Raw genomic sequence first — 23,162 nt, forward strand, 5'->3', positions numbered from 1 at the left:
TTGGGAATTCCTTTCACAGAAGTACCCAGCTATTATTATAATCTAGATAATCTGGATAGCTTGCCAATGAGTAAAGTCATTTCTTATATTTCATTGGAGTACAGCCACCCAAAAGCTTATGAATGAAAAATAATCTGTAGTGACCATTGATAGCTATTATAGTCAGGATCTGACACTTAATAAATTCAATAAATGTACTGACTGAATGGATGGAAATTTGCTTAAATGAAATCATCACAACACAAACAGAACTGTGATGGTTCTTAGGAAATCTAGAAAAATGTTTGCCCCTGTTTTGCATCCCATCTTAGGAGAAAAGGCATCTAGTTCTAGATCATCTGATTCTTTAGGTAAAAACTTTCCAGAACTATAAGGGCATCTGGGTGGCTCAGTCAGTTAAGCACTCAACTTCGGCTCAGGTTATGATCTCATGATTTGTGGGTTCGAGCCCCGCATCAAGCTCCACACTGACAGTGTGGAGCCTCCTTGGGATTCTCTCCCCCTCTCTCTGCCTCTCCCTGATTCACACTTTCTCTAAAATAAAAATGAAATAATAAAACCTCTCAGGACTATAAAGGGGCAATACATCTGGCTATCACAAGGACATCTGATTAACTTTGTTCCAATTGTGTTCAATAGACAATGTTTTTCACAGCCTCTTTTCAGATGGCTCCCTATTCTCTGATTCCGTTTGCTTCATTCTGCTACTCACAGACAATTCAAGAACACAATGAACCTAATTACAGCAGGGGGAAATTTCAAAGTTCAAATCATCTATAGATGAGATATACTTCAAGCATTTTACTATTAGCTTTGCATAGGTTTAAAGTGGTAATTCTTATTTAAGGGTGTGAGGGGGTGATCATTAGCATCACGTAAGCTTTCTTTTCTTCTTGTGTGGTTGTTTTGTTTTGTTTTGTTTTTTGTAAATACACATACTCTGTTCCCCCTTGTAGGTGATATCAGACTCTTGGCAAAAGCTTGGTCAGGTACACTCTGAAAAAGCTCCCCAGGTTGTCCCAACACCTTCCCACCTCCAACGATCACTCTCACCTCTTTTCAAGAATAAAAAGCACCTTCCCAGTTGTTCCCTTTCCCCTATTTGTTTGGCTTCAGTTGGAAACAGTGTCATTTCCCTGAACCAGCAACTTTGATGTTTACTTCCCTAGGGACCACTTCCGTGTCCTGTCATGACCTATGGCATGAGAACTACTCCCATGCTGCTCTTAACCTTTGCTTTCAGAACTAAAAGAAATCATACATTTGCTCCATATTTGATATATAGTGTTCAATGCCTGTTGTTTTTTAAGAAAAGCAAAAGACTTAGCTATTCATTAGCCTTCCCCATCTTATATTTCTGATAAGCATTCTATAAATCTTTGTTGTTTGTTTTGCATTCATAAATCTTGATAATATCCTCTCTTATAGTTAGTGCTTTCCCAGTTGATAACTCCTTTACTGAATTTTGGCAAGAAAAGCCTATGTCATGATATTTTAAGCACTTCTTATTTTACTAACACTTAAATCATCCTAGCCCAATTCCAATTCTTTTTTTACAGAGAAGGAAAACCAAGCTATGAACAGGTAAGTAACAACTCAGCCAAGGTCAGAGTGGCAGAACTTTGACTAGAATCCTGGTCTCATTAAGTACTGATCCTGTATAGTTTTCTGCTATAGTCATTATTACATAATCACAAATTATTTATACTCATTAAAATCTCAGTAATGAGCACCTACCCTGTGCCAAGCTCTGTGCTAGATGCTTTCACACTCTCCTTTAAGTGAAGATTAACATATAAGACAAAGTTTTAAAGTTAAGATTATCAAGTCAAGCAAAAACTATAAACCCATTACAATTTTGGGAGAAGGGCCTTTTTCCTAAAAGGAATTTCAGTTAAGAACACTTTGGATCAGTGAGACCACTCAACTTAAAGGTTGTCTATTTTCTTGTCCCAACGATGCCCCCCACTTTGCTCTCTACATGCCCTTCTCCCCAAAACTCAATTTGGATTTGATAGGGTGTCTAACGTTAATTCAGTACTTCTATCTAATCTCATCAAGTTGCCGCTTTTCTACTACCTATTTTCTTTTTTCCTTCTGAAAGGCATTTTCCCAGGTCCTGAAGCAGGAATAGAATCCCAACATCTCCTTGTCTCTTCACCCCATATGCCTCTGCTATAGGTCTCACCTCACCACCCACCCTTACCCTTTCTTCCTGGTACAGCAAAGATGAAACAGACACAATGTAGTGGAAAGGTCTTGTGTATAGTTTTGTCCACTTCAGTGTGTGAGAGCTGCTCTCATTAGAGCCTAAGGGGAAAGGCATTTGTGCCTGGAGGAAGGGAAATTGCTCCCACACTACAGGCATCCGGCTGCATACGGAGGACTTTAAGCTTTAGTAGAAGTCTTTGTGCGAACAGCCCTTGGGTCATGCATGGGTCTTCCCCTGACCGCTAAAATTTAGGTCACTTTTAACCAAGGATGTCTTCTGGATGGTGCGTTTTACCAACGTCTCCTGGTCCTGCTGCTTCTCTTCCCTGGGCTTCGAGCTTGGCCGCTTCTCTCGGGTCCTAGGCCTGATGTCTTCCTTCATGGTCCGACCTCTCCCCTGGTTCATCACCTTGGCCCTTGCTCCCTCCTTGGCTTTGGAACGCACCGAGTCCTTGGCTCTTGGCCTGACCTTCCTCATCCTCGTGTTTCCCTTCGTGCTCCGTCTCCATAATTCCCTGGCCTTCTTGGCTGCCCTGCGATGCGTGCTGCGCCTCCGTGGGCTCCGTGTCCTAGGAGGAGTCCTCCTCGAAGAGCGCACGCCCCCCTCCAACCTCGGGCATCCCGGCTTTCTCTTTGGCTTTGGACTCTTCCAAACCCTGAAGTAGCCGGAGGCATCGCTACCGCTGACTCGGAGAAGCGTGCCCTTAACATCAGATCTGGGTGCTTCGCCTGAGTGGCGGCACTTCCGGCGCACTTCATAGCCAGCATTTCCGAGCTCCTTCTTGAGAGTGGCCAGAGTCAGCCCTTTGTGTGCTGTGATGGCTCGGAGCAACAACTGGGACACTTTGAGCACCGAGGGCGGACCCCGCCTTGGCGGTGCCCTGAGAGTTTTTTCCGTGGCCTGCTGGGTTTTAACTTCAGTGCCTTTGGATTCGCCAGTGGGCCCAGGCACCTCAGCCATGGCCCCGCTCCCGCCTCCGCGGGGCCACTGATCTGGGCCTCCCCAGCCAAGGCTGGACCTAAAGCTGAGACTGGCTGGACCACGTCACAATGGCAAGGCCCCACAGAGATGTTCAGGTCCTGGTTAGGGAGCTGCCAGATCCCACCCAGGTAGGATGTCCAATCAGACTTAACTTTCTTCTAGGTCTAAACCAATCCAGAACTTCAGTGCCTCTGCACCCATAAGAATCACCCTTAGGATCCCAGGGTGTGTTCGCCCCGCCCCTTATTGTGCTACCACTTCTTGACCTTGATCTCAACCATTTACTTAAGTTCACTATTTTTCCGTGGTCCTGAATACCATTGACCCACATTTCCCTAAGGTGAAAGAAGCTGCCCCCAACTATCTAAAACAAGTCATATGATGCCTTTAAAAAAAAAAAAAATGTGGTAGTCTAGCAAACAACCCCCGACCTAGAAACTCCCACCTTTTCCGCCCACCAGTTAGAGATCTATGGTCATGCCTCCCTGATGTGTCTCATGACACGGTGGATTCTATGCAAGAATATGAAGGAAAGAAGGAACCACTAAACCACTACCCTAAACAATGATTCCTACATCTGAAATTCAGATGCCTCATTCGGTTGGATTGGAACAGTCCAGTTTACAAATAGCCTAAGAACTCTGGTGTAATAATTATTCTTCGAGCAGACTTTGCTTTTCTGCCTCTTATCCTTCTTCTTGGATTGCCCACCCCTTTTCTCTGCCCAGTATAGCCTGTTCATCTTTCAGAGTCCTGCAAAATACCTTTTTCACTGAAGCCCCCTCATATTCTTTTGGTCAAATGATTTCTCTCAACTACCACATTAAAATTTTGCAATGCTATACTGCATTTTCTTTATTTTAAATTAATTCGGTACTAGAGGATACAATGAGGCACAATAGTTTTAACAAGAAAACAGCCTAGACTCAGAGCTGTAAGACATAGACACATACCCCAGCTCTTGAACAGCCACGTGGCATTGCTAAATCCCTCCATATCTTTGGATCTGACTTTTTTATCTTAAAAAAAAAAAAGCCAATAATACGTTCCTACCAACATCACAGAATTATTGCGAAAATTCAGAAGAGGTGATGGTAGATGACAAAGGACTACCCAAATATAAGGCATAACATTAACTTTACCCTGAATGTTTATATCTTTCCAACTAAATTAAAAGGTCCCTGACAGCCAAATAGCCTTTGAATTTCTATGGTCCATGCTGCACTCAACATCATTCTTTATTAAACACAGCAGGCATTTAATTGAGTCTGTGTAAGCTCCTCTCTGGTGAGGAGACTTTCTCTGGATTCAAAGGAAACTCCCAGAAAATCAGGAGAAAGGAGCAGGATGAATCTCAAAGGGTTGAAAAGGAAGCTAGTTGCTCAAGGACTTACTATTTTGGACACAGTTTAGCTGGGAATTATTCAGAGAACACTTCAAATTGCAAAGCATATCCTACTTCTCCAAAGGACATTCACATATACCCAACAGTCACAGGCTAGACTGTGACATGGTTTCTCCCAGGAATAAAAGTGCTAGGAAGTAGCTTAGACCAGTGCTTCTTAAACTTTAATGTGTACTTCAAAAAGTACAGATTCCAGTACATTAGGTCTGGAATGAGGCCAGAGGTTTTATCTTTCCAACAAGCTCCTAGGTAGTTCCATCTGGTTATAAAACAACCCTTAGAGGGAGTGGGGAGGAGACAGAACGGGAGAGGCAAGAGATTAGATTGGAAAGGTAGGTTAGGGCCAAGGTGTGAAGGACATAACATAAAAATGACACAGCTATAAGTAGTCACACAGCAGTAAGTGGTAGAGTGTGGATTCATGCCTGAGTCTACTGAATTCTAAGGCCTGAGTTACTAACTACTGAGCTAGGTTTCCTTTTCTCCAAGGTTGACCCTCCCCACACCTTTATGTATCTCCACCACAGAGCAAGAGGAAGTTTGTCTCCACAATTACAGCTCAGAATCAAAAGGATCTACCAGCACTCATTGTACCTTCTCCCAGTCTTTAAATTAGAGCAGGGTACTGTGGATCTCTAAGAACAGGAGAGTAACACATCAGCACAGGGACAATGCATGAATGAAGAGCTGCCAGATAGAGAGGCAGAGCCACATGGAGCAGGATTTCTCTCATTCGTGTAGTCTCTTGGTCTGGCTGTACTTCCTGTTTACAGAGGTCAGTGGCCATAGGATGGGGTAACCACTAGAGATAAAAGGGCAAAACTGTTTGCTTTGAGAATAAGAGGAAGGTAAACAAAGTCTGACCTTCATATCAACTGGCTCCAGGTAAAAATAGGTTGGCTGCACACAATGGTATCATCATGAGAGAAAGACAAGAACCAGATCAACCATGTTTATTGATACCCCAGTGATGAGAAAAGAGGCCAAATAGAAACCTTTGGGAGAGGGTGAAATTAAAGGAAAAGAAATATATGAAAGCAAAATAAAATAAAATAAAACATTTTCACTTACATATAACCATTCATTTATACATAGATTTCTGTATGAATATACTCTAAGTAATAGAGGAAAAACAAAAATGAGAGGTAGGAAACAAATGCCCTACTACCACTCAGCTGGTTCAGAGGTTAAGAAAGCCAGCTAGCTGACAGAAACTTTCTATAGCACCAATCCCTTGGAGTTACTTTGTTCCTCTTTGGAATAAATCTACTTGCCAGCCCTCTTATTCTGATGCCCCAAAACAAAAAGACATTTCAAAAAAAAAAAAAAGATTGCATTAGGAAAAAGATTTCATTAGGAAAAGATTCACTACAAACCAGCATCATACCTTTAATTAGGAGACACCAACTCCAGCTCCAGAAAGACAAAACTCAACCATCTTTTCCAATTGTAATGGTCTATGATTACAAACCAGAAGTTACCACCTAGCACCACCCTGTTGTGAAAAAGATCAATAGCTCTTAATTTCTGGAAACTTTGGAGTTAAGGGGGTGGGGGCAGAGGAGAAAAAAGGATACTTGGGAATAATGTTTAGCCTAAATCCTTCTGCTTCAAGTTCCAGAGCAAGATCATATTGTTCTCTGTTGGTAACAAGACTCTTCTAAGATGGTCATGATTCTGTGAGGTCTCCAGAGGAACTTGGTTGCCTTAGACAGGGCTACCTTTAATAACTTACAAAATTCTAGAACATCAGATTTCATTAATCTCACTCCCTCACATAGAGTTATGCAGCTCTAACTTCATTAAGGATAACTCCATGTAAGGGTACAGCAAAATTTAGTAGCACACTCTGATCTAACTTCAATCTATACCTCACTGTCCCTCCTTGATCCACAGGCCTGTGGCCCCAAGGTTCTAGGTCTCACTCAATTATCTTGGATTGACTCAATTTATCTCTCCCAAAACCAAATGACATTAACCTGTTCAATAATCTATTATAACTCCCCCACTGACCTTAAACTGTTAGTTGTTTTTCCCCAAATGACTCCTTTTCTTTCCTGAACTACTACTATGTGCCTGGCACAACAGTCATTTCAGCAAATAAACCCACCAGTCCACTCATGGCTTTTGGGAGGACTAAAGTACTTCACACAAACGAATGCGAAAATAAAATATCAAGATTCCATAAAAGCATGGAAACAGACTAGCAATTGGGCATTCATCCTTCTAATCCTCAGCATAATTGTTCATAAGAGAGTCTAGACAATCTAGATCCAGGTGATCTTACTGGAGGACCAGGAAAATCTCTCAGCAATTATATAAAAAATAAGATCTGGTCTCCCTGACTCCTCCCAGGAAGCTCTAAACACCTAGTGTAACACACCCCTCCCCACAAATATAAAATCTATACTCACCCCTCCAAAAATGACAAAAGAGAAATAAGGGCTTTGGTATTAGCAAAATCCTACCCAAGTTATTTTTCTCACCCAAAGGTGTGCTATATAAGTTAAATCTCTCATAAATTACATCAAGCATCATTAATAGTTAAGTCTTTCCATGATCCCACAATGTGGGACCTCTAAGAACCATTCTGCTATAGTCAGTTAAATCTCAAAACTGAAAACCCATTTCTCTAAGGATTTTTACTTTCAATATGAGGCTTAGGTCATCCCTAGACACAGATAAGCTGCAGTCCCAGAATAACACTACATGCTGGGCATCATTCATTTCTGTTATAGTAACTCCCAGCCATCAAACCCCTTTGTCAATTCCCAAATTACAGTATAAATGAAGCCAAAGCAGAAACACAAAAAAATGGCAGGGTAAGAAATCAGTTACCATAGATATGTAACTCTTGTAGTCTGAAAATTGAAATATCGCAGACCTATAACCACTACAAGGAACCTTATTTCTATCCTAATCTTTGCAAATCTAAAATTCCAGGAAATCCAAATTCACTAACTAAAAATTTATTTCCTCCAAATTAAATGGTGTAAATAAATGCCCATGCTCAGGAATACAACCAAGAGCAAGACTGATTTGCATTCGCAATTCACAATACACTTCCTGGAATTATCCTGAATAATTTCCCCCATTTTTTCCTTCAAACCTGCAGTTCTAAATATTTCATTTCAAAAACACTTACCTCTCCATTTCCTGGGAATAATTACATCTAATTTTCTATTTTAATCCTACTCTTCTTCCTGGATTTTTCTCAGCTTTTGATCCATCTAGGGAAGAAGAGCTACTTTTTATTGAAGGCCTATGGATCAGGTATTATGTAGCAGTTATCACTAATTCTTTCAACAGCACTGAAAACTGGATAATATTATTCACATTTACAGATGACAAGGTAAGTGGTGTACTGAAGGAAAAGTTTGGAATAAGAATTCTCTACACCTCACAATTAAGCCTACCAAGGATTCCTATTTTTCATTTTCCATTTAGAAAAAAAGAAATCGCCACACCAGCTCTTATATCATTTCACTAATCAAAGCTTTGGGCAAGCAATTCAGATTCCCCTTTCCTCCCTATACCTTCTACCATACTAGTTATGCCAGTTGCCAAATTATTGCTTTTGTTACCTGAATGTGAAAATGGATCTGGGCCTTTTAAATATTTTTCCTTTTCCAGCTGACATGATGTTAAGCTTTACAAGTAAAGGGTACTGCAGAGACTTTGCAGGAGGAAAGTATTTTCCCTTTCAGTTTGGTTCTCTGGTCCTTCACCAGGTTGCTAGAGCAGAGGTTGGAAAACTGTGGCCCATGGGCCAAAACCAGCCTGCTGCCTATTTTTGTATGGTGTGTAGGCACAACTCATGTGGACTAGCACTTTGAGCTGCAGAGAACAAGACATAATGTCCCCACCTCATTTCACAGTCCACTCCCAACATATGCTTCCCTGGCCTGGGCCGTGCCTCACCACTCTCTAGGGCCAGTGCTGGCCCCATACACAGTCCCCATTCTCCACTGGTGGCAAATGAAAAACAAATTTATATCTTTTTTTTTTAATGTTTTTTTAAAAAATTATTATTTATTTTGAGAGAGCACACAAGCTGGGGAGAGGCAGAGAGAGAGGAGAAAGAGAGAGAATCCCAAGCAGACTCTGCACTGTCAGTACAGAGCCCAGTGTGGCGCTCGACCTCACGAACTGCAAGATCATGACCTGAGCTGAAATCAAGAGTTGGACACTTAACCAACTGAGCCACCCAGGTGGCTAAAAGACCTACCTTTACCTTTAACAAGGTAGGAGTAACTTTTCATGAGAAAAACGCATAGAATACCATAGTTAATAACTTGAAAAATTTTAAGCACAATACTCATGTTTAACAACACACTGATAAAACTGAGATGGATCAAAGAGTTAAACATATAAAATGAAAGCAGGAAGAAGCTTATGTGTTTATCTGATTTTAGGAAGAAGAAATATTTTCTAAGTATAAAATTAATGGAAGATACCACAGAGGAAATACTGACATGATTATATAAAAGCTAAAAGTTTTGTGCATTAAAGGATTAAGACAAGAGTGAAAAAGCAAACTGAGGAAAAATCTGCCAAAACAGTCTAAGAGTTATTTCAAAATTAAGAGTAACCCCCCAAATTAAGCAATATATAAATGAAAATAATGGTTACTATGTGAAAAAACAAGCTCTTCCCTTGACTATAATAACATTACAAAGGAAGTAATAATTTTTGACCTATCAAAGTAACAAAGATTATTTTTTAATAAAAACAGAGATAAGAGACTTCTATTCCCTGATAAGATAATCACTTCCACTCAACCTCTCCTATAAATAAAAACCTTGGACTAAAATATATAAAACTACCAGAAGCCTCTAAAAAGCAGATAAAAGCAGGCAGACTGGCTCAGGGTCTCAGGACTTAGGGAACACGGTAGCTGCAAGTTCCTTGAGTTTTCTTTTTTGCCTCATATATATTCTGGACGCTAGAGCAGCCTAAAAACCAGAACTTCCAATGGCCCAGACAGGAAGAAAAAAAAAAGGGGGAGAAAATTCTATTCTGTCTAGCTATAGGACTGGCAAATAAGAAAGGGAGGACCATGGGATGGAATCTTTCCAATTTTTACCTATCCTATTCCAGGTGGTTATCCTCAAACTAGCAGCACTCCTTCCCCTCCTCACAACCAGTGAGGTAGCTCCTGAAAGGCAAACCCTATTTCAGCCTTCTACTCTATTCCAGGGAAGTGCCAATAAAGAGGCAGAGCAACTCCTCCTCCCCACTGTGCAGCAGTAGCAGATTCCGCATAACATAATCCTACAGCAACACTGTAGGGACTCAGCAGAATGGAGATGACAGAAGAAAGAGTCACTGAGCTTGAAGATAAAAAAAAAAAAAGTATTCAATATAAACAAGGAAAAAAAATGAAATGAGTTGAAAATAGTCTTAGAGACCTGTAGGACAATATTAAATGGAACAATATTCATGTCACAGAAGTTTCAGAGGGAGAAGAGAAAGAGACTGGAGCAGAAAAAATACATAATCATACATACATATAAGATAGTTGAAAATTACCCAAATTTAGTGAAAGGTATAAATTCACAGATCCAAAAAGCACAGCAAAACCCAAACAGATGAACTTAAAATTATAGTCAGACACATCATAATCAAACTACTTAAAAAACTGGAAGAAAAAAACCTGAAAAGCAGACAAAGAAATACAAGACATTACATTAAGGGGAACAAAGACTCAAATCATGGCATTCAGGCCATTAGTTAGTGGAACATTTTTAAATGACCAATTATTGGTCCAGATGGCTTCTAAAATCCCTTCTGTGGGTTGCAAATTGAATATGGTGTTTGCATGTAATTGAATGGACAGCTGTACACACACATGAAAAGGAGATACTGAATAATTCGCTAAAGTGTACTACCTTCTCTGCATGAGAAGGATTAGAGAGAAAAAGAAAAGGCTTTACTGTTCCCTAGGGCACTGATTCTCAAAATGTAGTCCTTATACCCCTGGGAAAGTCAAGACTTTCAGGGGAGTATCACGAGGTCAAAACTTTTCATAATAATCCTTAGAAACTATTTACCTGTGTTGACTTTGACTCCAATAGTGCAAAACCAGTAGTGGGTAAAACTGCTGGTGTTTAAGCATGAATCAAGGCAGTGGCACCAAACTGTACTAGAAGACACTATATTCTTTACCACTACACACTTCTAGAAAAGAAAGGGAAGAAAAGTTTTACTTTAAATATCGTTGATGAAGCAATAAAAACTAATTTTATTAAATCCAAACCCTTGACTACCCTTTTTAAAATATTCTGTGTAGCAAAATATTTATTTTATATTTATTTTTATCTTTACTTTTTATCTTATTTATTTAAAACTTTATATTATTTTTATTTATATTTATGACTGTATACCTAAACCAATTCTACTATGTACTGTCCCAAAGAAAACAGGGTGAGCAACATTTCCCCTGCTTATTCTACCTTCGTCCTGTTCACGTCCTATACTGACCACGTAATGAGTCTCCTGCCTCTTCCCTTGCTGTAGAATATTTGTGTTCGGAAAGCCTCCATTTCTGGATCTGCTAAAATCGTTCTTCAAAAATTCGCAAACTTCCCCACTTCCAAAAGTGAAGGTTCACAAACAGACCTGGCAGGGAAGCAGGCATAAGACTCGCCAGGGAGGTGGAGGGGCCCTCAGAAGACCAGAGGAATCCAAATTAAAATGATGGTTCACAGATAACCTAATTCAGAGAGAGGGCACAGCCTCCCCAGGCTGCCCCGCCCTCTGACCTAGAAAACCCAGAACTCAGGAGCTCAATAGTGGCCAAGCCCAGGAATTATAGTGAGCGGTGCTTCGCTGCAAGAACAAAACAAAAAACAAAACAAAACAAAACAAAACAAAACAAAACACCTCAAACCTCCTCCCAGGAGCCTCCGCGCGGTGAGAAAAGCAAATGTTAGCCAATGAGAGCAGCTGTTCCGTGGCTTTCCCGCCCTATACCCCAAAGGCTGAAGGAAGGCGGCTCTTTAGAGCCAGCGGGGAGTTATAAAGGACCTCGGTAGCTGCTGCCAGAGAGCACCTGCCCCGCGTGGGATAAGAGGAACAAAAAAAGCTAAATAATAGTTAAAGGAGGAAATGCGACCATTATTAGGTAAGGCCTGGGAGCGAAAGGAACACTGAGAATGAAGGTTATTTTGTGAGGCTGGGGAGAGGAAAATGCTGGCCAAATGGATGGAGGAAGAGACTCTTGGAGGTGGGAAAGAGTTGCTTGTGAAAGGTTTAGACCGGGCAGAGAACAGGTAACAAGGCATTTAGTCAGAAAGAATGGCATGGGCAGGGCCACAAGACGTCCTTTCTCCTGTGCCTAGACCAGGTATTTCTGAATAGTCCACAAAATATATCCTTTCCCTTCCTGTGTTCACCTGCAAGTGTTTCCTTGTCCTCTGAAGAGCTTTCCTACTACAGGTGATGGTGTTTCGGAGTGATGGTGGGGCTCCAGAGCTGATGGCCAAGAAAGAATTCTTGAAAAGTCTTTTGTGCAAAAAGATGATTTTATTAAAGCACAAGGACAGGACCCGTGGGCAGAGAGAGCTGCACTGGGGTTGTGATGGGTAACTGGTTATATACCTGCAGGTTGGGAGGGGTTTAGGGATAGAGTAAGTGTCTAACATATTTTGGAAGCAAGGTTTCCAGGACCTTAACAGGCTAGTGTTGTGAGGAAAACGCTATTTATTGCTGTTTAGTAAAACCTCAGTCACGAGACCGTTTAGATGTATATCAGAGGGCCATAAGCTTGGAGTGTGATTGCCAGCATATATCTTGGGGCAGTTGAGATAAAGGAAGTAGGCTTATAGGATGCTGGGGGGTAAGGATAATGTTAAGCCAAGATTCCCTTTTGCCCGTAGCAAAGCTCATCCAGGCAGCTGAGCTCCTAGAGGAAGATCACTCTGCCTGTTTCAAGGACTTGTCTACGGACTGTAGGCAATAAGGGAATTTAATTTGTCATTTGGCCTTAGTTTCCCACATCGCCATGGCAGGCACTTAAACTCCTTTCCTTTGTTCTTGGGTAGCCAGGAGTGTCCGAGGAATATCACATGTATCCCACCTGGGGTTGGAGACTGGGGCGGGGGTGGGGGTGGGGGTTGCCGTTAGCCTGTACTTTGCCAAGGGAGCTTGCCCCGTTTTCCCTCATCAGTCACTGTGCTGTACATTACATACCCATGACTTATTTTATAACTGGAAATTTATTTCACCCATTTCACTGATCTATCCCACCCCCCCCCCCACCTCTGGCAACCACCAATCTGTTCTTTATCTATGAGTTGGGTTTTTTCTTGTTTTTGTTGTTTCGTTCTGTTTTTTTTAATTTATTTTTTAATATAATTTATTGTCAAATTGGTTTCCATACAACACCAGTGCTCATCCCAACAAGTGCCCTCCTCCATGCCTATCACCCACTTTCCCCTCTCCCCCACCCTCCATCAACCCTGTTTGTTCTCAGTCTTTAAGAATCTGTTACGGTTTGCCTCCCTCCCTCTCTGTTTGTAACTATTTTTTCCCCTTTCCCTCCCCAATGGTCTTCTGTTCAGTTTCTCAAGATCCACATATGAGTGAAAACATATGGTATCTGTCCTTCTCTGACTGACTTATTTCACTCAGCATAATACCCTCCAGTTCCATCCACATTGCTGCAAATGGCCAGATTTCATTCTTTCTCATTGCCAGGTAGTACTCCATTGTAAATATAAACCACATCTTCTTTATCCATTTGTCAGTTGATGGACATTTAGGCCTTTTCCATAATTTGCTATTGTTGAAAGTGCTGCTATAAACATTGGGGTACAAGTGCCCCTATGCATCAGTATTCCTGTATCCCTTGGGTAAATTCCTAGCAGTGCTATTGCTGGGTCATAGGGTAGATCTATTTTTAATTTTTTGAGGAACCTCCACACCATTTTCCAGAGTGGCTGCACCAGTTTGCATTCCCACCAGCAGTGCAGGAGGGTTCCCGTTTCTCCACATCCTCTCCAGCATCTATAGTCTCCTGATTTGTTCATTTTAGCCACTCTGACTGGCATGAGGTGGTATCTCTGTGGTTTTGATTTGTATTTCCCTGATGAGGAGTGACGTTGAGCATCTTTTCATGTGTCTGTGGGCCATCTGGATGTCTTCTTTGCAAAAGTGTGTGTATTCATGCCTTCTGTCCATTTCCTAACTGGCTTGTTTTTCAGGTGTGGAGTTTGGTGAGTTCTTTGTAGATTTTAGATACTAGCCCTTTATCTGATATGTCATTTGCAAATATCTTTTCCCATTCCGTCAGTTGCCTTTTAGTTTTGTTGATTGTTTCCTTTGCTGTGCAGAAGCCTTTTATCTTGATGAGGTCCCAATAGTTCATTTTTGCTTTTAATTCCCTTGCCTTTGGAGATGTGTTGAGTAAGAAATTGCTGCGGCTGAGGTCAAAGAGGTTTTTGCCTGCTTTCTCCTTTAGGGTTTTGATGGTTTCCTGTCTCAAATTCAGGTCCTTCATCCATTTGAGATTATTTTTGTGTATGATGTAAAAAAGTTGTCTAGTTTCATTCTTCTGCATGTTGCTGTCCAGTTCTCCCAAAACCATTTGTTGAAGAGACTTTTTTTTCCAGTGGATACTCTTTCCTGTTTTGTCAAAGGTTAGTTGGCCATACATTTGTGGGTCCAGTTCTGGGTTCTCTATTCTATTCCATTGGTCTATGTGTCTGTTTTTGTGCCAATACCATACTGTCTTGATGATTACAGCTCTGTAGTAGAGGCTAAAGTCTGGGATTGTGATGCCTCCCGCTTTGGTTTTCTTCTTCAATATTACTTTTGCTATTTGGGATCTTATGTGATTCCATACAAATTTTAGGATTGTTTATTCTAGCTTTGAGAAGAATGCTTGTCAATTTTGATTGGGATTGCATTGAATGTGTAGATTGCTTTGGGTAGTATTGACATTTCAACAATATTTATTCTTCCAATCCATGAGCATGGAATGTTTTTCCATTTCTTTGTGTCTTCTTCAATTTCCTTCATGAGCTTTCAATAGTTTTCAGCTTACATGTCTTTTACATCTTTGGCTAGGTGTATTCCTAGGTATTTTATGGTTCTTGGTGCAATTGTAAATTTCTTGATTTCTTTTTCTGTTGCTTCATTATTGGTGTGTAGAAATGCAGCCGCTTTCTGTACATTGATTTTGTACCCTGCAACTTTGCTGAATTCATGTATCAGTTCTAGGAGTCTTTTGGTGGAGCCTTTTGGGTTTTCCATGTAGAATATCGTGTCGTCTGCAAAAGGAAAGTTTTTTCTTTGCCAATTTTGATGCCTTTTATTTCATTTTGTTGTCTAATTGCTGATGCTAGGACTTCCAATACTGTGTTAACTAACAGTGGTGAGAGTGGACTTCCCTATTGTGTTCCTTATCTCAGGGGGAGCTCTCAGTTTTTCTCCATTGAGGATGATATTAGCTGTGGGCTTTTCATATATGGCTTTTATGATGTTTAAGTATGTTCCTTCTATCCCAACTTTCTTGAGGGTTTTTATTAAGAAAAAAAATGCTGTATTTTGTCAAATGCTTTTTTTACATCTATTGACAGGATCATATGGTTCTTATCCTTTCTTTTATTAATGTGATGTATCACATTGATTTATTTGCGGGTATTGAACCAGCCCTGCAGCCCAGGAATGTTTCCCACTTGCTCATGGTGAATAATTCTTTTTATATGCTGTTGAATTTGATTTGCTAGTATCTTGTTGAGAATTTTTGCATCCATGTTCATCAGGGATGTTGGCCTGTAATGCTCCTTTTTTGTGGGGTGTCTGTCTGGTTTGGGAATCAAGGTAATGAGGGCTTCATAGAATGAATCCAGAAGTTTTCCTTCCATTTCTATTTTTGGAACAGCTTGAGAAGGATAGGTTTATCTCTGCTTTAAATGTCTGGTAGAATTCCCCTGGGAAGCCATCTGGCCCAAGACTCTTTTTTGTTGGGAGACTTTTGATAACTGATTCAATTTCTTCACTAGTTATGGGTCTGTTCAAATTTTCTATATCTTCCTGTTTGAGTTTTGGTAGTGTGTGCGTGTCTAGGAATTTGTCCATTTCTTCCAGGTTGTCCAGTTTGTTAGCATATAATTTTTCATGCATTCTCTGATAATTGCTTGTATTTCTGAGGGATTGGTTGTGGATAAATCCATTTTCATTCATAATTTTATCTATTTGGGTCCTCTCTCTTTTCTTTTTGAGAAGTCTGGCTTTGGGTTTATCAGTCTTGTTTATTTTTTCAAAAAAACATCTCTTACTTTCATTGATCTGTTTTGCTGGTTTTTTTTTTTTTGGATTCCATATTGTTTATTTCTGCTCTGATCTTTATTATTTCTCTTCTTCTACTGAGTTTGGGGTTTCTTTGTTGTTCTGCTTCTAGTTCCTTTAAGTGTGCTGTTAGATTTTGTATTTGGGATTTTTCTTGTTTCTTGAGATAGGCCTGGATTGCAATGTATTTTCCTCTTAGGACTACCTTTGCTGCATCCCAAAGGGTTTGGACTGTTGTGTTTTCATTTTCATTTGTTTCCATATATTTTTTAGTTTATTCTTTAATAGCCTCGTTGACCCATTCGTTCTTTAGTATGATGTTCTTTAACCTCCATGCATTTGGAGGTTTTCCAAACTTTTTCCTGGGGGGGATTTCAAGTTTCATAGCATTGTGATCTGAAAGTGTGATCTCAATTCTTTTGTATTTATTGAGGGCTATTTTGTGAACCAGTATGTGATCTATCTTGAGGAATGTTCCACATGCACTCAAGAAGAATGTATTTTCTGCTGCTTTTGGACGAAAAGTTCTAAATATATCTGTCAAGTCTATCTGGTCTAGTGTATCATTCAGGGCCATTGTTTCTTTATTGGTTTTCCATCTAGATGATATGTCCATTGTTGTAAGTGGAGTATTAAAGTCCCCTGCAATTACCACATTCTTACCAATGAGATTGCTTAGATTTGTGATTAATTGTTTTATATATTTGGATGCCTTGAATTTGGTGCATAAGCTCTTAAAATTGTTAGGCCCTGTAATTATTATATAATGCTCTTCTTCATCTCTTGTTACAGTCTTTAGTTTAAAATCTAGTTTGTCTAATATAATTATGGTTCCAGCTTTCTTTTGACTTCCAGTAGCACATCAAACATTTTTTAATGGACAAGACTAAACTATCATAACTATGGATGCATATTTGTGTGATAAAACTGTATTTTAAAAAAGCAAGGAGTGATTACTTTAAAAGTCATGAGAGCATTTACATATGGGGGAAGAGAGAGGATTATTACTGGGACAAGGTTAATAGAATTTCTGGAGTGAGGTGCACAGTTCTATTTCTTCACCTGGGTTTCTCCTACTGGAGTCCATGAGGTACCAGTTTATTGTCTTCTACACTTGCCTAGTTATAGTTAGTCATATAATTAATGCTAATTGAATTAATGTAATTAATAATACAGTCTCAAGACATCTCACACTAAGGACAGAAAATCCTTACAAGATGGAGAGACGCTGAATTTTCCTGTCACCTATTGCACCCCTCGTGTTAGTGGGTTTTAATGTCTGAGGGCACTTATATGTGTGTTTATTAGGGAGGGGTAGTACTCATAGTGACTTGTGTCTTAATTTTTAATAGTAAAGTTATAAACTTTATATTCAACTTGGATTTTTTGTAAACGTTTATGTTTACTTCTTTTGAGATTTAGTGCTCATTTAGTTTATAAATTTAACAAATTAAATTTCCTTAAATATTGAACACCATTTACCAGCATTAAACCCTGTTATACACTGAAAGAATTCTGAACCATTTATTTGTCCTGAAATTACACCATCTTTCTCTTTCATAATTCTTATGTGTGTCATGGCTACCATTTTGTAGTCCTATTGATATTTACTACCTTCAGAAGTAAATTGTTCCCCTGACTGCCATCCGTCAGGGTCCTTTCCTCCTATGTAGGGCCCCTCCAATCAGAGTAAACATTAATTATCACTAGGTCACCTGTGATGGACCTTTAGCTGGTCAGTGTAAATTCAGTAGAATAATTTGCCTTAAAAAATACTGTGCTTACTGATATACTCAAATGCCTAGATATTGCAATAACAATATTCTTATCCACAGTGACCAATTATTTTTTTTCTTCCTTTTCTTCAAACCTTTTTTTGGCTCACTTTCTTCCTTTTAACATCATTGACTGAGTCCAGTGGCTTAAATTGTAGCTGTAACTTCAACACTGGGGGACATTGAGGCAGGGTTGCCATTACTTACAAAGCCTGGCTTGCTCTGTTGTAGTGGTTAAGATTTATGGACTCTGAAGTCTGGCAAACTTGGGTTTGAATCACAGCACTAACACTTATTTGCTGTGTGATCTTGGGCAAGTGATTTCACTTCTCTCAATTTCATCCATAAAATGTAGATGTTATGAGGAATAAATAAGGCTGATATTTCTAGAGCATTTAGTGCTTTATTGATAATGTTGTTGTAGCTTAAAGCAAAATATAGTACTTACCTTAATATCCTTTCTTATTTCCACATGTAGAAATCAGGAATCCTCCTCTACTTTGAGATGAATATCAAAATACACCTCTTCATGAAGTTGTCCTAATTCCCTCAATATAATATAACCTTTGCTTCTTCTTAAAATCCATGCACTTTGTGCCTCATTAGTGTACTTATCTTGTATCCTCAATGGATTATAAGCTCCTTTGCACAAATACTCCCTAAAACCTAAAATATCACTTTGCATATAGCATAGGCGATAATTGGTGAAATAAACCAGCAGTTACTTATCATTAATGCTACTGTCAGTGTTCTTCAGCCAAAGGCTACAGAAACACCTGCAGTTAAACAAGTTGGGTCTTTTACTCACTCATAGCAAGAAAGAACATGTACCACAAGGAGCTGTGGAGTGTCTCAGTAAGAGGATGTTAGAATTTATTTTGGGATTTGGGCTTTGGTTTGGTAATTTGGGGGAGAGTCTGAGGAAGTGGAGGTTTTAGACTTGGTGGTTCTAAAAATCAAGGCAACACTATGATTGGGTATTAATAAATTTTATCTATGAGGAGCATAAACTAGGGCAGAGGCAAAGATGTAATTGGTAAAGAAGTAGCATTAATTCATTTAGTTGAAAGGGAAATGTTTGGCATTGTGGGTTGTACAAGGTGTCTGAAGTGGATATCCTTGTGAGATTATGTCCAAATAGAAGACACCATAGCTTATCTGTGAGTGTCAAAGCAGTTCCTGGATATTAGGGGTAGTTATTTATTTCTTTCTCACTATATTCCTTTTGTGGAAATCCCACACATTTGTTGTTTCTCAGTCAAGAATTACAAAAGGTAATTTTGCTTTGCTCTTGGTGTTGAACTCTAAGATTCAGGCTATCACAAATGTTTCTAATTGGTCTTGGGCCTAAGAAGAAGTTTTCCTTTTGAGTGGTGATTGGGACCTTTCTTTTCCCCTCAGAATTTAAGAACTCCTTGATACACACATAGAAATATATTATTGCCCTTGAAAAATTAACCATGATCATAATATAAAGGCTTTGAAGTGACTTTGAAGTCAGACCATCTGGGTTCATTTTCCAACTCTGACACCTTTCTACACTTGTGATTTTTAGAAAGTTATTTAATTTTTCTGCTCCTTAGGTTTCCTTATTTTAAAAATAGGTTTAATACTACCTATGATACATTGTTGAAATCATTATATAACTTATTAAATCCACTAGAAAATAAGTCCAATGACTGCAAGGATGGTTCCATATTCACAGATCAATCAACATGATACACCACATTAATAAAAGAAAGGATAAGAACCATATGATGATTTCAATAGATGCAGTAAAAGCATTTGACAAAGTACAACATCCATTCATCATAAAAACCCTCAACAAAGTAGGGATAGAGGGAACATACCTCAACATCATAAAGGCCACATATGAAAGACCCACAGCTAATAATCATCCTCTATGGGGAAAAACTGAGAGTTTTTCCTCCACAGTCAGGAAAAAGACAGGGATGTCCACTCTCACCACTGTTATTTAACATTAGTGCTAGAAGTTCTAGCTTCAGCAATTAGACAACAAAAAGAAATAAAAGGCATCCAAATGGGTAAAGAAGTCAAACTTTCACTATTTGCAGATGACATGATACTCTATGTAGAAAATCCAAAAGACCACACATACAAAAAAAAAAACCTTACTAGAACTGATACACAAATTCAGTAAAGTCATAGGATACAAAATCAATGTACAGAAATCTGTTGCGTCTCTATACACCAATAATGAAGCAGCAGAATGATAAATTGAAAAATCAATCCCATTTACAAGTGTACCAAAAACCATAAGATACTTAGAAATCTAACCAAAGAGGTAAAATATCTGTACTCCAAAAACTATAAAATACTTATGAAATAAAGTGAAGATGACACAGAGAAATGGAAAAACATTCCATGCTCATGGACTGGGTGAACAAATATTGTTAAAATGTCTATATTATTCAAATTAATCTACACATTTAATACAATCCATATAAAAATACCACCAGATTTTTCACAGAGCTAGAATTTGTTAGCCAAAGCAATCTTGAAAAGCAAAGCTGGAGGCATCATAATTCCAGAGTTCAAGTTATATTACAAAGCTCTAGTAATTCAGCCAGTATGGTACTGGCACAAAAACAGACACAGAGATCAATGAAAAAGAATAGAAAACCCAGAAATGAACCCACAAATATATGGTTAACTGATCTTCAACAAAGCAGGAAAGAATACCCAATGGGAAAAAATCTCTTCAAAAATGGTGTTAGGAAAACTGGACAGCAACATGCAGAAGAATGAAACTGGACCACTTTCCTACACCATACACAAACGTAAATTCAAAATGGATGAAAGATCTAAAATGTGAGACCTGAAACAATGAAAATCCTAGAGGATAACACAGGCAGTAACCTCTTTGACATAGGCTATAGCAATTTTCTTACTGACATGTCTCTGGCAGCAAGGTAAACAAAATAAAAAACTATTGGAACGTCATCAAGATAAAAAGCTTCTGCACAGTGAGGGAAACAATCCACAGAACTAAAAGGCAGCCTATGGAATGGGAGAAGGTATTTGCAAATGACATATCTGATAAAGGATTAGTATCCAAAATCTATAAACAACTTACCCAAATTCAAAACCGAAAAAGTAAATAATGCAGTTAGGAAATGAGCAGAAGACATGAATAGACATTTTTCCAAAGAAGACATCCAAATGGCTAACAGACATATGAAAAGATGCTCAACATCACCTGTCATCAGGGAAAGGCAAATCAAGAGTGAAGTGAGCTATCACCTCACACCAGTTAGAATGGCTAAAATTAACACAGGAAACAACACATGTTGGCAAGGATGCAGAGAAAGGGGAACCCTCTTGCACTGTGGGTAGGAATACAAACTGGTGCAACCACTCTGGAAAACAATATGGAGGTTCCTCAAAAAGTTAAAAATAGAACTACCCTAGGACTCAGCAATTGTACTACTAGGTATTTACCCAAAAATACTGATTTGAAGGGATACATACACCTGAATGTTTATAGCAGTATCGTCAACTATAGCCAAATTATGGAAAGAGCCCAAATGTCCATTGACTAATGAATGGATAATGTGGTATGTATACACAATGGAATATTACTCAGCCATCAAAAAGAAAGAAATCTTGCCATTTGCAATGATGTCGATGGAGCTAGAGAGTACTATGCTAAGTAAGTCTGTCAGAAAAAGACAAATACCATATAATTTCACTCATGTGGAATTTAAGAAACAAAACAGATGAACATAGGGGGAAAGAAAGAAAAAGGCAAACCAGAAAAAAGTCTCTTAACTATAGAGAACAAACTGAGAGTTAGTGGAGGGGAGGTGATCAGGGAGATAGGTTAGATGGGTGGTGGGTACTAAGGAGGGCACTTGTGATGAGCACTGGGAGTTGTATTTAAGTGGTGAATCACTAAATGCTACACCTGAAACAAACAAAAAAAACCCAATAAGACAAGAATCTTCTCTGACTTGTTAACCACCCTATTCTCAACTAGTATTGTGCTGAGAAGCACATACTAGGTGTTCAATAAATATTGGTTAAATGAATGATTATAAAGTACTTACAGCCTTACAACATATTAGGCATGTAAAAAGTTTGGCTATAATATATATTATTATCATCACTATTATTATTCTCCTAACAGTGTTACCTCCTAACACTCTCAAGAGCTGTAACATTAACCTAGTTGTAATACTGTTTGGATCCAGTCATATTACAGCAACTGTGCTTTTCTTGTATCTTCTAATTGGTTCTAAACTCTTGAGTATATTCATAGGCTTTCTACCATCAAGTTTACCTGTCATCATAGTGTTATACAGTGAACTCCTTCAGCCAACCTACTGAAGCCCTTATTCTTATCTCTCTCTACAAAATCACTTCAAAGTCTATGTGGCAATTTCATTTGGAGCCTAATGCTTACCACACTGTAACCTTGAGATATGCCCGAGTCCTGTTGTCCTCAGTTGTCTTTAGCACTTGATCCTTCTTGAACTTGCTCCTTTGTTACATTTTTCATTCTCTTCTTTATGGTGGAGTTACTTGGATAAGGTCAGATGAGATCTGCAACTGTGGAATACACTTTCGTCAAAATTTAAGAAGGGCTTGTTAGGCTTTGGTCTTTTTGCAGTGAGAACAGGATAGGCCTAGAGTTTGATCCTCTGAAAGTTCTGTGTTAATTATTAAATAATGGCTCATTGTGAGAGGAAGTGATATATTTGGTTTTGGGCACTCTACATTTGAGTAAATAAAAGGAGATATTCCAGAAGAAAGTGGAAATATTAAAATTAACCTTCAGTGAAAGTTAAGTCAATAGAAACAGTTTAAATATTTTATTGAATAGATTATACATCCTATGAATTTATTATACATTCCTCCCTGACCTTATTCTTCTTCAAACCTTGCCCAAACCTTGACCCTCTCTGGCAAAGTCCAGAATTGTAAGAAAGCTCAGGAATGGAGTAAGGCTCAGGAATAAAATAAAAGGGCCTGATGCTCACATTACTCGGTAATTAAAAATAACAAGAGCTTTTTAAAGCAGTATTAACATGTCACCAAGGTCACTAAATCAGTTTAGAAGGCTGGCAGCACTTGTACATAAGAGTAACCAGACTCCCCCTTGCAAGCCCTCATATAATTTTAAAATAAGTCAGAGAGTCTGGGTACTTTTGGAAAATCTTGCATTCCCATATGAGCTCTTTTCTGTATAGGTACTGTATTTTGACAATCATTTGGCCAAGTCAGCTAGTCTGGATTAGTGCCTGCTAATATACCTATTACAATATTCCAGAGTTTATTTAATTATGCCCCTTTGACAGTTTTTACTATTACAAACATGCTACAGTAAGTGTCTCTTTATATTCCTCTTTGTGTACATGTGCATATAATTCATTAGGAGAGATCTCTAGAAATGGAATTCCTGGTTGAAGGGTGTATGCATACAATGTCTTGGTAGATATTGTCAAATTGCTCTCTGAAAGGGCTGAACTGA

The 23,162-nt window shown here is 38.9% G+C and overlaps 1 protein-coding gene across 1 annotated transcript; it reads right to left on the reverse strand.

Annotated features, from left to right (window-relative positions):
* Window positions 1-2,428: 2,428 nt before the first annotated feature.
* On the reverse strand, window positions 2,429-11,143 carry H1-7 (H1.7 linker histone). The gene is made up of 2 exons (XM_040489029.1): window positions 11,082-11,143; window positions 2,429-3,230 (listed from the first exon to the last, which is right to left on the reverse strand). The coding sequence occupies exons 1-2, from the start codon at window positions 11,141-11,143 to the stop codon at window positions 2,429-2,431; spliced, it is 864 nt and encodes a 287-aa protein (XP_040344963.1).
* Window positions 11,144-23,162: the final 12,019 nt, after the last annotated feature.

This window comes from Herpailurus yagouaroundi, unplaced genomic scaffold (genome assembly GCF_014898765.1).
Source record: "Herpailurus yagouaroundi ecotype Mexico unplaced genomic scaffold, PumYag 166, whole genome shotgun sequence".
NCBI lineage: Eukaryota > Metazoa > Chordata > Mammalia > Carnivora > Felidae > Herpailurus > Herpailurus yagouaroundi.